Here is a 14,535-nt window from a genome sequence, read left to right as displayed (position 1 = left end):
AATTTTATCTTTTTGATCCATCATCTTTGCATTCTAAATCAAATCTATTTACGTTGTTTCAGCCGTATGCCTATGATGATATTAAATAAATTCAGATAAAAATAACATTAATGTCAAACAAAAATACTACAAGAAGTTATTCGAGTCAATATTGTCTGCATTATATATGTATGCCCAATGAATCTAAACATGCTTCAATGTCGTTTGTAGTATACATATGCACTATGCAATATTATTGCAACTTCTTAAACTTTTGGGAAGGTTTTGGCAAAACATGTTGTCCATCTTGAATCACTAAAGTTGCATTCTTACTAGTCTTTGGCATTGTTGTCCTGGAAATAAAAAGATATATATACATGCCACGTCATAAAAAACACATTTCTAAAACAATTTGGATAGATTTGATATATAATGCAAAGATGATGGACCAAAAAGATAAAATTATAAGGTGATGATATATTTAAAAAAATGGTGGAAGCTCGTGGTAGTTGGAATGATTTGGAATGATTTTTCCTTCTTTTTATTTAAGCATAAAACAATGAATTTTGCCTTTTTACATCATGGATGTTAATCAAAAAGAAAATTACTGAGATCATTAATCCATACATCTCAAGACATGCATGCAATTATCTTGTACTTGATAGAACCAACAACGGCCGAATTTGAAATCAGTGGAAAAGACTTGATTCTGCTTTCAGTTTTTCTGGAGTGATCAAGTAATTAAATGCCAAATTGAAATCCAAAAATTAAAATTTCAATTAAATAAAAAACAATTAAATTAGAAGGCTTTTTAAAAATGTGATGTGGCACTTTTTTAATCAAGTAAATTATTTTTTTTATCAATAACAACCATTAAGCGATAAGAATTTGGCATTTTATAGTAATAAAATAAAATAAAATAATAGCAGAATACACTATATATGTTCAGTTTCATGATTCATCACAGTAATTAAGAAGGTTTTTAGCCCTGTTTGGAATTGAAATTGAGAAAAAACCATTTAAAAATAATATTCTTTTTTAAGTGTTGAATAATTGCTTTTGAAAAGAATTAACATTTTTTAAAAATGTATTTTAAAATAATTTATGAAAAATAAAAATCAATCTATTAAAAAAAAAAAAGAAATTCTATAGAGTCAATTTGTTACTTGTAACAGAAGTGATTAGAGAGAAAATGTTTCTAAAGTGCAATTAAGTGGTCGCAAGACAGAATTTGCAATCTCTTATCAACTCTTAAATGATGAAAACGTAATTGGCATCTCCTTTTTTTTTCTTCAATTATTGTTTTTATTATTTAATTTAATTAACAGTAATTTTGCAATTTTCTTTGATTTCTTTTTTCGACATTGCATTAATATATAAGATTTTACATGCATTTTACATCGACATACTTAATATAAAAAAATACATATATATAATTAATTAATCTAACAGTATAAAACTTTTAAAGTCTCTCTGCCCATTTGTAAAGAAGTGAATTGAAGATTTAGATAGCCATATATTTATGTTTATTATGTCTATATAGTTAATGGATGCATGAAATAATCATATCCGTTGAGGGTTTCCATTTCTTTTTCTCAAAGTATCATTTTTCTAGTTATTATGATCCTAAACTTTTCGATAAAGCCAATGGCAATCATATTATTTGAATAATTACTGCTCTGAATATCAGCTTAACAAAATCTAATAGGGTTTATATTAAAAAGGTTTTTAGTTTATTGTGTAAAAAAAATTAAAGTTATTAAGTGAAACCCAAAATAGTCTTATATAATATTTTTATACATGTGAATGTTTGAAACTTGAAAAAATTGGAGAACACAGATTCATTTTACTTTATAGTTGAAACATTTAATTAATAATATATAAAAATGATTAAATATTAAGCTCTAATATCATATTAAAGGAAGTTAAATTATTAAGTGAGATCCCAACAACTTATTTATTGCAGTAATTAATAAAACAAAAAAACAAAAAAAAAACCATAAATATAATCAGATTGAGATCCTCATCTTCTTCTCTAGATTGATCAAGATTCAAGAGTCCCATATTTATCAAGTCTAAAGATAATTATCACTTGCATGCATCTATAATTCTTGATAATTAAAAAGAAAGCAATAAACAAAAAAAATTTAACATTTAAATAATTTGGAAAGTCATCAAACCAATGAAGTAATAGGTAGCTCAGATACAAAAGAATTTTATTAAAATCCAGTGTTAAAATAAAATAATTAAATAAATAAAATTTCAACAAAACGATTGAGTTTGTTATAAACATACACTAGCTCAGCATTAAGAATCTCAATCCATCAAAACGACTTTAGATTAAAACAATAATAAAAACTGAATTAATCAACCAATAAAAATAGAATCTCAAATACAAAGGAACTCTTGAACCCTTATTATAAATAACTAGAACCCTAGTTCCCAATTTCCATAACCATTTGAAGCATTAGGCAGAAATATTCAGCAAAAAGTTATAAGAAAAACAAAAAGGGAAAGAATGATGAAGAAAGTAATTGCCGTCCTGCTACTTTCCATTGTCTGCTCATCAACATGCAGCCTGGCAGCTGACAAAAATGAAGAGACACAAACGCCACCAAAAGGAGTGGCACCAAACTGGCCATGGCACCGCGTTTCTAAGCAACAACCGGGTCGGGCATATCCCACAGGCCCTTGGAATCAACCTTGGGCTAAAGGGTTTCCACCCATGCCTTCTCCAGTGCCAGTCGTTCCATCTCCATCTCCTATTGCTAAGTGCTTTAAAGAGTTCCATATTGAACGGGGATGTTACCAGCAGATCCTGACTTCCTTTTTCACTCATAAGCTGAATCTGGCACCTGAGTGCTGCAAGGTTGTATCAGCAATCAGTGACGACTGTGTGGGAACCATTTTTGCTAGGTTTAATAACCCTTTCTTTGCTCACCTTTTGAAGAAACATTGCTCTAGTCAAGGTCATTAGGGTTTCTTTTTTATTTTTATTACTTTTTCTTTATTTTCTATTAGGTTATAAAAGTTATTTAATTAATTATTATTAGGATAAGTAGCTAGTAGTTACCTTTTGTTCTATTACATGCTATGTATGCTCTTTTCGGATGATCGGAAGAATAAAGATTACTTTTATATTTTTGTTTTTGATTGATTTTTATTTTCCTTCTCTATATATATATTGAAATTTAATAATATAAATTTTTATTTAATTTTATATTTAGTTTCATTTTAATTATAAAATTTTAGTAGTTAAATTTGAATTTTAATAAAGTCATTATATATATATATATTGCATTTCTCCGTATTAAGTTGCATGAGGAACTAAATGAGATTTATTCAAGAAAGCATATAAATTTTGATGGTCAAGTCTTGATGAAATAATATAATTTTATATTTTTAAATAAATTATTATCAGTCATATTATAAAAGGGTTGTTTGGTTCAGCTTTAACTTTATAGCATTTGAATATATATTTCTCTTTTGGATTATATTATCTTCAATACTATTAATAATGACAAATTAGTTTTTTAAAAGTTAAGTTTTATACAGTTAATTTTCTTATAATTTATAACAGATACAAAGTGTTTAAAATTATATAATTAATAGATATGATATTTATGTTTATAGTATTTAAGAAAAGATTTTTTTTTATTAATGAAATTTTAGAATAACCTAAATTCTTTCAATAATAATTAATTATATATCTTAAATAGTATAATTATTTCAAACAATTTTTTTAATAAAAAGATAATAAAAAGTATAAAAGTACATTGAAGTAAATTTATCCCTTAATATTTATCACTCATAAACTATCGTAGCTAAATTCTCTTTCCTTTTTTCTTTTATAAACAAGTTACTTTAAAAGTTGTAAACCAGAAAAATAATTAATAACATTTTAGAATAAAAAATTTGCTAATTGAGTTAATTTCTTTTTTTCTTTTTGTCCTTAAAAGGTTATAAAACGTCTTTTATTTCAAATGTCTGTTGCTGCTGTGTTCCCGCGTTAAACTCAAAACTCAACTGAAAATTGAGAACCACACTTCACAGCACCAACAAGAAGAAGCAGAGCTGGAAGAAGAGAAACAAATCGCTTCTCTAATCCAAAAATGCCCCAACCTGCATTTTCTCCGACAAATCCATGCGCGTATCCTTACGCGCCTCCTTCCGATCCCCACAATATCCTTTTTACTCTCAAAAATCCTCTCTTTCTCCGCTCTCTCTCCCCTTGGAGACCTCAATTATGCCCGCAAAATTTTTGCTCAAATTCCAAACCCAGGAATCTTTCCTTACAATACCATCATAAGAGGTTGCTCTTATGCTAAAAACCCATCAAGAGAACCCTATTTTTTGTACAAAAGTATGGTTACTAGAGGATTCCCAAGAGCTAATACTTTTACGATGGCTTTTGTTCTGAAAGCGTGCGCAAGTATAATGGCTTTTGAAGAAGGTCGGCAGATTCATGCGCGTATTTTACGATCTGGGTTTAGTTTAAACCCTTATGTGCAATCGTCTTTGGTGAGTTTGTACGGGAAATGTGAAGAAATAAGGCTTGCTAAACAAGTGTTTGATGAAATTACTGAGAGGAATTTGGTTTGTTGGAGTGCAATGATAAGTGGGTATGCAAGGGTTGGAATGGTGAATGAGGCTTTGAGTATGTTCAGGGAAATGCAAGAGGTGGGTATTGAACCTGATGAGGTTTCGTTGGTAGGTGTGATTTCTGCTTGTGCCATGGCTGGAGCATTGGATATAGGGAGGTGGATTCATGCGTATATCAAGAAACGAATGATTCATATTGATCTTGAACTTAATACGGCACTAGTTAATATGTATGCAAAGTGTGGGTGTATAGAAAAAGCAAAAGAAATTTTTGATTACATGCCAGTGAAAGATAGCAAAGCGTGGAGCTCAATGATTGTTGGCTTGGCTATTCATGGACTTGCTGAGGATGCATTGGAGATGTTTTCAAGGATGGAAGAAGCAAAGGTAATAAATTATTGAGATTAACTCTTAAACGTTAATTATTATACCATGATTCAGAGTAATGTTTAAGTCTGAGGCAATCCTGAGGTGATGCCCATTTCCGTAGTTCAGTTTTTGGCATGTTCACTTTCAGAAGAATAGAAATTGGTTTGGCTAAGTCATGTTTTTGGCTATATTCTTCTTTGTACTAACATATGTTGCTTGACTGCAATCTGCTGTAGCTGAAAGAAATTACAAGTTTTCAAGTACATTATATGAACTACAAACATTTAATGACTAGAAACAGCACTTCACTTGCAATGAGGATAATTAAATATACAAGAAAAAAATGTTCCACCACAGTTTTATGCATGAAACTCAATTTCCCAAGCAGAGGACATTTAACTAATAATTGCATAACCTTTCTAGAAGTGCAATTCAGCATATTCCCCTCTTGTTAAACTTAGCACTTGTACTATGATCAGCTTATATTTCCTCTGTTTTATCCTGATTTGGGCACATATTTTCTCCGGTGACATGGCAACATGACTATTTCATTCAGTTCTAACGTCTATTATGTTATGCATTACCTTCTTTTATCAAGCATTAGCTAGGTTTCTAGTCTACCTATATAAATATGTATAATCTGGTCCTAGATGTCCAGTGGATAAAGTATCTCACAACCTGCAAGAGAACATACATATTCTATATTATTCATTGTGCTCGCCTAAGATGGAATACCGTATCTTCTTCAAATAACTTATCACTTGCAGGAAACAGAGATAAAAAGAGGTGAAGATTAAATCTCACAGTGCTTGTCAGTAAAGCTGTGACAGTTCGAGGCTCGAAATTCTGTTTTATGTTTCTGATGTCCACACATAAGTTTAAGCATCTATCAAGCTAGTCTCTTAGTAATATAGGATAAGATTCGCTAGGTGTAAAAAAGTAAGATACTTGTAGTTCTCAGACATAATTTTTGTTCTCTCTTTTCAGGCCAAACCAAATCATGTTACTTTCATTGGTATTTTATCTGCATGTGCCCATGGTGGACTAGTTTCAGAAGGAAAGAGATATTGGTCAAACATGATAGAATTGGGAATAGAACCGTCGATGGAGCATTATGGTTGTATGGTAGATTTGCTGTGTCGTGGAGGCCTTGTTGATGAGGCCTACAATTTCGCACAAACCATACCCTCACCCAATCCAGTAATTTGGCGAACATTACTTGTGGGTTACAAGAAAAACCAGAACTTCCAGCAAGCTGAAACTGTTTCCGAGAAACTTTTTGAATTAGAACCCCTGAATGCAGAGAACTATGTCATTCTTGCAAATGTGTACGCTTCTGTTTCACAGTGGGAGAAGATGAGCATATTGAGGAAGAAGATGAAGGAGAAAAGCATCAAAGCAGTGCCAGGGTGCACATCTATTGAGGTTGATGGCTTTGTGCATGAGTTTGTAATGGGTGACTGGTCCCATCCCGAGGCAGAGGAAATAAAAAGAGCTCTGAACGACATCTCCATGAGGATACGTAACACTGGCTATGAACCTTGTGTATCTACTGTACTACACTATGTGGCTGATGAAGAAAAAGAAGAAGCTCTGTCTGAGCATAGTGAGAGACTGGCCATTTCTTATGGTCTGTTGAAAGTTAAAGCACCAGCACCAATTAGGATAGTGAAGAATCTGAGAGTCTGCAGAGACTGCCATGAAGTGACGAAGATTATCAGTAAAATCTATGGCCGGGAAATCATTGTCAGGGATCGGGTTCGTTTCCACAAATTTGTGAATGGAACATGTTCTTGCAAAGATTACTGGTAAATGGTTATTTTACGATTCTCTAGCACTCAGTATCATCAGTCTGATCAAAAGCTTTTCCATATATCATACAGTCCAGGCCATCAGAAGTTTCTTCTTTGTTGTTGAATCAAATGTGAAGATAAGGTGCTGAATCCTGTAGGAATCCAAAGCTTTCATTTAACTATTCTTCAGTTAGGACATCCTAACCTGTAAAATTCTCTAGGAATGAGGTCAATCAAGCAACTGCTTGTATACAGTCGGAGATTCTCGAATTGTTTTTGCTTGTTCTTTCCATAATTTCTCCACCCGAGTGCATCAGTTTCCAGAGTTGCCCAAAAGAAATCATGGCATAATTGGATTCGATTTGAATTTTTGAAACAATTATCACATCAAACACTTGTATGTATAGATCAAATTCTATCGACCCACATAACGAGTATTTTTTTCTCCTTGTTCTTGCGTATTTTGAGATCTCAAACCTGAGCCTTCTAATTTCCCAGGCTTCGATTTTCTGGAGAAAATTTTCATAGGATGTTACTCAGAAGCAACATCTAATATGCTTAAACTGTAACTTCGGCAAACTCTCCTTTACAACCTAAAGTGATGAAGAAGAAGAGGAAAGACTTGGACAAGTTGAAGACATAAAGAAATGAATTCAATGACATATTTGCAAACTCAGACCATTGAGCCACTTTTCAAATTGCATTGCTGTTTGTGCTCTGAAGAAATGAATCCGAAGGTAATTAGATAGTAATATTATTTGTTGGGTTATGTGGAAATCTCAGTATTCAATTCGCAACTTAAATATAATTAGAATTCAGGAAGATGGCAAGAAAAGAAAAGCACTTTTATTACCAAATAAGCGGGAGAATACAACATTATTATAGACCTTTGGTTAGACTCTCAACTTCTAACATCTCCCAGCCCATTTTTGGGAGACCATTTCTTTAAATAGCCACATGCATTTGCAACCCTCCTGACAATGATGATACTTCACTATGTGATACCATCGATCAAACTACTTAATAGCTTATTTAAACATGGATCTCAACAGGCCATCTATACATATCCTCTTCTGGCACAGGGAGAGTCAGCGTCAGCAGTCCGCTATCAGAATCATAGTTGAAGTCAGTCTCAGCACCACCCACAAGGCATTTTAGTGGTCTCTGAGAAGAGTAAGCCCCAAGACGTCCACACCCCCTGACTCTCATTTCAATGGTTGCAGTTGGGGACCGATTCTCACTAAGTGAAGTAGTCAGCTCTGAGGAGACCTCACCATCGAAGAGTTCTGGTTTGCCATCAGAAGCTGTGCGGATCTCGACTTGATCCACCGCACCACTGCTGTTGAACATGTCAAGCAATCCTATTGGTGCAAATGAAATGTTGGAAGTGATCTCCTGCAAGATCAATGGTGAGATTATTATGGAGTCGACATCGGTTCTTTATAACTAATGAGCCAGCAGAAGGAAAGAAACAAACTGAAACTCACCTTGATAGGACAGAAATGGAAGAGCTCATATTCAAGAACTTTCAATGTCACTGGCAATGAAGCGCCTTTAGGTAACCGAATCACGTCCGCTGAAATTCAAGAAAAAAAATATACATTACGTTACCAACTTTGAAATCCATGATCTCACAGTAACTTGAGAATTCTCCTTTCCAGTTTTACTTAATTTTCATTGTAAGGAGCTTCATATTGCATGACACTGTCGCAGGAAAAAGAAAATTGTCCTCTGGCAGTTTACTTCTCTCACTTATAGTGTTGTTCGAGTGTCACTTCTATCAACTTCTATCTGAATTGGGCGGAAAACTAGTAGATTACCTGATCTATGGGCATACACTACTGTCTCTCCATTCCAATCTGCATTGGCAACTTGAGCAATGCAGTCAACATCACTGGCACGGACAGAGGCTGTGAGAGTACCAGGAGAAGCATCATGAATGCGGGTTTTCTTTTCTATCTTGCACCAACCAGCACCTTGGCAGTTGAAAACACCGACCACGCCTGTGCATTTGTTCATATTCCATACCTTGAGCAAGCTGCAAGATAACATCTCATGTAAGCATTCTAAACAAATTGCCTTGTCCAAAACAGGGTTCCCTACATGCAGGGAGACATCAAAGGAACACACCTGGTCCCGTCTCTTGCCGGATCAGCAAAGAGGCAGTCACGGGTTGGCCTGCCTGGAAGTTGGGCACGCAGAACTGATCCATCAGGAAGAACCAGCTTCTTCAATAACTCAAAGTTGTGGTTTCCAGGCTTATCACTGCAAAAACCAATTAAAGCCATTTCCATGTACCGATCATACCATTAATTTTCATCTTTCAGTGTTACCTGAGATGTGTAATTTGAATTTTGCAAGGGAAATCATACCTCACATAGATTGGACATCCACCTATAGCACGAGCTGCACCATGATAATCTGCAGCAGGATGTAAACTCTGCAACCAAATATTATATTGTTCACGTGTAAATATGAGATTTTCCATAAAACTAATCTTAAACCCCAATCAGTGTAAAGCAGAATCTATCTTTTTTTTTTTTTTTAACTTACATGGAACATATCCCAGTCAGGCTGCATAAATTCTCCAAGGAAAAGGGAGTTGTAAACCACAGAGGAAATATGAATGGTGTGAGAAGCAGGGTCCCTAGGATAGAAATCATCAGAAGCTCTCACAACAGCAGTCTGCTTGGCGCTATAAAGTCCATCAGTGTTATGGCACATGCAAGCAATACATCCATTGTCGGGGAAGTTTCGTGCAATCGAAGCTTCAAGAGCCTGGTGATAGCTGCGGGTGAGGGAAACTCTTCCACCATGACCAGCACCAAGGGTCTCAATAATGTTCTGAACATCAACTTTTACTCCGTCTATACCACATGAGGCCAAGTACGCATGAAGCTCATTGTAGAAGTTGAAAACCTTCTTGGGATGCACCAAACCAAGGCCATGTACAGAGAGGCTATCCATGACAATGTCTGGTTGATTGCCCTTAACACCAGGAGACGACATTGGATATGCCAAAGCAGTGTCATAATGCTCCATACCAGCAGCTGCTGGTTTTACTCCACCCCAGTAACCGGCTAAAGCATGCCATGCATATACATACCTGTGCCAGTGATCAAACACATGATCAATTCTCTAAGCAGATATTAATCTTCTTTCTTTTCATTTTTCTCTTTCTTTTCTGTTCCTTTTTCAAGCCATCTCATCATTTAACTTATTTCAACCAAGTAAAACTACCTATTTAGAATGAAAAATTCAAATTAGATGCACCAGTAGCAGCAGCATAAAACAAGCAAGTTACTTTGGCAACACAATTAAATCACTCACTTGACATTGTGATGCTTCTTTGCATCTTCCACCACATGCTTTAGTCCTGCGCTCTCCTCCTCCTTTTCACGATTCTTCTGAAATTTTGCATTCTCTTTTATTCCAGTGAGCCTGCTTGCAAATCTGCAGGAATGGAAATTTAATAGTTTCATCAACAAAAAACTAAGTGCAAAATTCTTCAATTGTCAAACATATAAATAACAATTCATGATCATATTTTTAACTGGAAAAATTTTCAATTTTCTAACATGTCAATAACAATTCATGATCATAGCTTTAATATGAGAGGAAGTCAAAGAGAGGAGAGAGATTCATACTGCGCTCCTTCTTGTACAACAACATTAGCATCTTCTTTAGATTTACTTTCTATCTGTTGCCAACCATCATCGATGATTAAAAATCGTGGAGGAGTCCCTCCCTCTGATAAACTGCAATCATAATCAGAGTTCAGAAGACCATGTCAATTTGTAGTTGCTAATTCTGGCTTCCATGTATGAGTTAAGAGTAAATCCTCTCCAGCAAGATTATTTAATTACCTCCTGAGGCCTTCCTCAACACCCTCAGCTGTGACATCAGTGTAAAAAGCATCCCAAGTGCACCAGCCAAACCAGTCAAGAAAAGAGGGCAACTACACAAAACCAAAAGAACAAAAGATGAGATTGAGGCGCTCTCAGCTTCACAGTGCTTGTGATAGAAATTCTTAATATAAAAAAAAAAGAAAGAAATTGTTACCTTTTTCTTCTCACGATGAAGAAAAGTTTGCATGTGTTTTTCCACAGCCCTGTTTTCATGAGAAGGGTCAGATGAACAGCTATAGAGTTCCCCAAATTACTAATGTAAGTCATAATTTTTTTTTCCACATATCTTCCAAAAATGGAATTTACAGCTCCATTTTAAACTGGAGGAGGGGACTTACTTCACAGCCTGGTTGATAACTTCAAAAGGGTTGGTGCCAGCATGCATGTAGACAAGGTAATGGCCTTGGTTGGTTTCAACAGCAGTATCCCCTGCAAAACCAAATCACACACCAAAAAAAAACATATCGTTTCGGTTCTCGAACTCGAACCTCCTATCTATTTCTTCCCCAATTGATATTTATTTTGATTCATTTCGACGGGACAGTCATTGACTGGTTCTCCAGCATGTTTGAATGGCATCAATGACAGCTCCAATCATTTTTCAGCATGTTAAACCTCCTTCACTGGAATGGATTGACTTAATAGTAGACTCAGCCCTATGTAATGAGTTCATTAACAACAGCTCCATTCATAAGTTGCACTGTTAGTCTCCATCACTAACAGCCGACAATACGAAACTGTATTAATGAAGAATTTGGCACATGGGCGGGATGGGTGCATGCTAAAGCAGACACATTATGATGTCAATGATGAACTCACCACTCTCAAGGCATATTTCCATCTCACTCTTTTCGTTGCCTTGCAGAACAGCACGGAACTGGCCTTCAAGGAGAGGGAGGAAAACAGTGTAGATGGTCTGGGCATCATCTTGATCAACTCCTTCACCACCATCCTTGCTCTCTACTAGCATGAATTGGGTCTCCAAAGGAATATCTTTTCCACACGTTCCCATCCTCTGGGTCATCCACCATAACTTGAACCGGAAACAACACATAAATCGCAAACCCCTGAACGAGAAATGAAAATTATTAGGCGATCTTCAATTAAATGGTGCAAACTCTCGAGACCTGACAGCAGTAATATACAATGAAGTCCCTCGCATACAATTATTACAATAGGCTTAACAAATGAAAAAAAAAAAAATCCAATCTTTGAGTAATAGAAGATGAAACGTACTCTAAAACACCAACAGGAAAGACATGGAGACTTTTGCTATCGGCAGCGGAAGCACCAATGAAAGCACCAGCAAGAAGTCCAACACCAGAGCCAGGAGTCAACACAATGTTGTCAGGCACTCTAGTGAGAATGGTCTTGCCATGAACAACAAGATTACCATCGTTGATTGAAATATTAGGTGTGACAGTCATTGTTGATGTTGTTGAGCACCTAGTCGCTGCCACCCATCATCACAAAACAATATTAACAAAAATTCATTGAGGAAAAAGAAAACCCAAACCCAATATCAGTTTCAGCTACCTAAGGATATCATTAATCAAAAGAAAAAAAGAAAAGAAAAAAAATTAACCTAACGGTCTATGATTATTTTCTCTGCGGAAGCTAATACGAGAACTAGAGTGATTTCTGCGAAATGCAATGGAACTACATAAAGCATTTCGATAGCCGCCATTCAATTTCCACCAACATGGACGAATCAACTTCAATTGTTGCCGTGATCCTCCAATCTGTAGCATAGTTTTTTTAAAATCTACTTTCGGTTACCTACCCGAAAACAACAAAAACTAGGAACGTATTATATTTTTCGCCGCCTTGAAAAGGTCGGTTTTTTTAAATTGAAAATCTTCTTTTGGATGGTGTAGGTTAGTGAATCAATATACAGATATAAGGCGTCTACATTAAAAAGAATTCCATTTTTCCAAATATAGTAACAAAAATATCGGAGTCCAAGAAATTGGACTTGATTGATAATTTCAGAAAACTTTAGCTCGATTCGTAAGAAACACCAGAAAAGCTAAAAAGGGCTTCAAAAAAAACAAAAAGAATGCAAACTTGATATGAAAAAAAAAAAAAAAAAAAAAAAAGAGGAATGGTTTTTTATTTTTCTTGCCAATCCGGTGAATACACAAAAGTTGAAGTGATGAACTTTTCTGAAAGGAATTGGAGAGCTGCGTTGGCTGTTTGGACCAGACGACGAACAGGCGTCTTTACTTGTCTATAGATTCAACAACAGGAATTGACTCCTCATCAAACATAATCAAGTCACATAAACCCAAAAACTTTTTGAAAAAAGAAAAATACAATTCTCCCTAAAAAGAAGGAACAGAAGAAAAAGTTAAGGATTGAGAGATCAGTTAGACATGAAAAAGGGAAAAATAAAGAAAGAAAGGAACATAATTAGACGCGGCTAGCTAGAGGAGAAAAGATAAATAAACAAAAAAAACAAGCTTGAAATCGGCCATAATTAAAAAGAGCAAAGAGCTTTTGCTCTTTTTGAAACCGATCATCAGCTTTGGCTATTGCAAGATCGATCAAAAGAAACTAACAACAAAAGAAAAAAAAAAGTTTAAAGAAAGACACAAAACCAGGAAAGAATCATATGATAATATAAGGTTAGCTGGATTAGTCATGTAAAACAGATCTAATATTATAATTTAAACTCTCTTAACTCCAACACTACATCAGAAGCTTATATTATATATATGCTGATGCTGCATGCATCTCTAGAAAAGATGCTAGAATTATTTATTAATAAAAAAAGAACTGATTAATCAAATATCCTCAGCTTGTTTCTCCATCTAAACATGCACACCTAAAAGAAGAAGAAGAAGAAGAAAAGAAAACAAAGAAAGAAAGAAACTCACCAGAAAGATCGCTATAGGAGGCTGAAGAAGCTGAAACTTTTAAGTTTTAGAGATCGAGAAAGAGAATGAATCGCCTATTCAACTCAATAGAAGAGCATCCACTAGTGAATGCTTTCTTCTACGAGAGATAGAGAGAGATCTACAGGGACGGAGATAGTGGAAGCAAATGATCAGTAGAAGTTGCAACAATCAATTTCCCAATGGGGTGAGAAGGTCACGAGATGGCGGGGGGGGCTTTTATAGCAATTTCAGTGTTAAAGATCGAGCAGTTTCCACAGATTGGAACATTCCAGATCGCGACACGTGTAAATTTAATGTCGGGGAATTGTTTCAATTTGTTAATTTGTTTTTTTCTTGCAATGATTCATATGATTATCCATTAAAAAAATTGTAGATATTTTTTGGTTTCTTGAGGATTTGATGGAGAGAGAGAGAGTGTCGTCGCGTATAGTCCAGTAAGGAAAGAAAAAGAGTGATATGTGAATAAATGTTTGGGCGACAGGGTGGCTCCAGAAAGTTGTGCTCATTTCTTTTAACAAAATAATATAATTAGGATATTATAGTTATTAGTGTTATAGGAATTAAAGATCTTTCGGTGGATCATTATTTTTTAAAATATGGAAAAATAATTTTATTGAAAATAAAAGGGGTGTCCATATTCTTGTCATTTAAAATATTTGTTGTTTAAAATTTAAAAAAAATAAATTTTTTAATAAATAAATATTTATTTTAAATATATTTAATCTACAATGTCATCTGTAAATAAAATTATTTATATAATAATATATATTATTATTTATTAATTTCTATATTTAAATTATTTGATTTTTAATTATGAGTAAATAATAATTAATAAATTAATAAATATAGATACAATTATACAATTAGTTTTATATATAGATAACATAGTAAATTGGATCTATTTAAAAAAAAAATTATTTAAATATTTAAAAAAATTACAAACTTTAATCTCTCATTCTAATATATTTCTGTATCTCTCCTTTT

The 14,535-nt window shown here is 34.2% G+C and overlaps 3 protein-coding genes across 3 annotated transcripts; 2 read left to right on the top strand and 1 right to left on the bottom strand.

Annotated features, from left to right (window-relative positions):
- Positions 1-2,343: 2,343 nt before the first annotated feature.
- Positions 2,344-3,119, top strand: LOC107260741. The gene has a single exon (XM_015725657.3). The coding sequence runs from the start codon at positions 2,498-2,500 to the stop codon at positions 2,954-2,956; it is 459 nt and encodes a 152-aa protein (XP_015581143.1). The 5' UTR covers positions 2,344-2,497; the 3' UTR covers positions 2,957-3,119.
- An 831-nt stretch (positions 3,120-3,950) lies between these two features.
- On the top strand, positions 3,951-6,858 carry LOC8260152 (pentatricopeptide repeat-containing protein At2g02980, chloroplastic). Its single transcript, XM_015725654.3, has 2 exons — positions 3,951-4,968; positions 5,938-6,858. Exons 1-2 carry the CDS (start codon positions 4,345-4,347, stop codon positions 6,760-6,762), a joined length of 1,449 nt encoding a protein of 482 aa, XP_015581140.3. The 5' UTR covers positions 3,951-4,344; the 3' UTR covers positions 6,763-6,858.
- Positions 6,859-7,567: 709 nt separating this feature from the next.
- LOC8260153 (probable galactinol--sucrose galactosyltransferase 2) lies at positions 7,568-13,765 on the bottom strand. The gene is made up of 14 exons (XM_048380011.1): positions 13,531-13,765; positions 11,888-12,104; positions 11,471-11,718; positions 10,990-11,080; positions 10,806-10,854; positions 10,610-10,701; positions 10,391-10,501; positions 10,074-10,196; positions 9,297-9,849; positions 9,116-9,183; positions 8,874-9,008; positions 8,564-8,781; positions 8,231-8,319; positions 7,568-8,138 (listed from the first exon to the last, which is right to left on the bottom strand). The coding sequence occupies exons 2-14, from the start codon at positions 12,076-12,078 to the stop codon at positions 7,776-7,778; spliced, it is 2,331 nt and encodes a 776-aa protein (XP_048235968.1). The 5' UTR covers positions 12,079-12,104; positions 13,531-13,765; the 3' UTR covers positions 7,568-7,775.
- Between the last annotated feature and the right edge of the window lie 770 nt (positions 13,766-14,535).

The sequence above is a fragment of the Ricinus communis genome, chromosome 10, assembly GCF_019578655.1.
Source record: "Ricinus communis isolate WT05 ecotype wild-type chromosome 10, ASM1957865v1, whole genome shotgun sequence".
Classification (NCBI taxonomy): Eukaryota; Viridiplantae; Streptophyta; class Magnoliopsida; order Malpighiales; family Euphorbiaceae; genus Ricinus; species Ricinus communis.
This window is presented reverse-complemented; position numbering and strand designations above follow the sequence as displayed.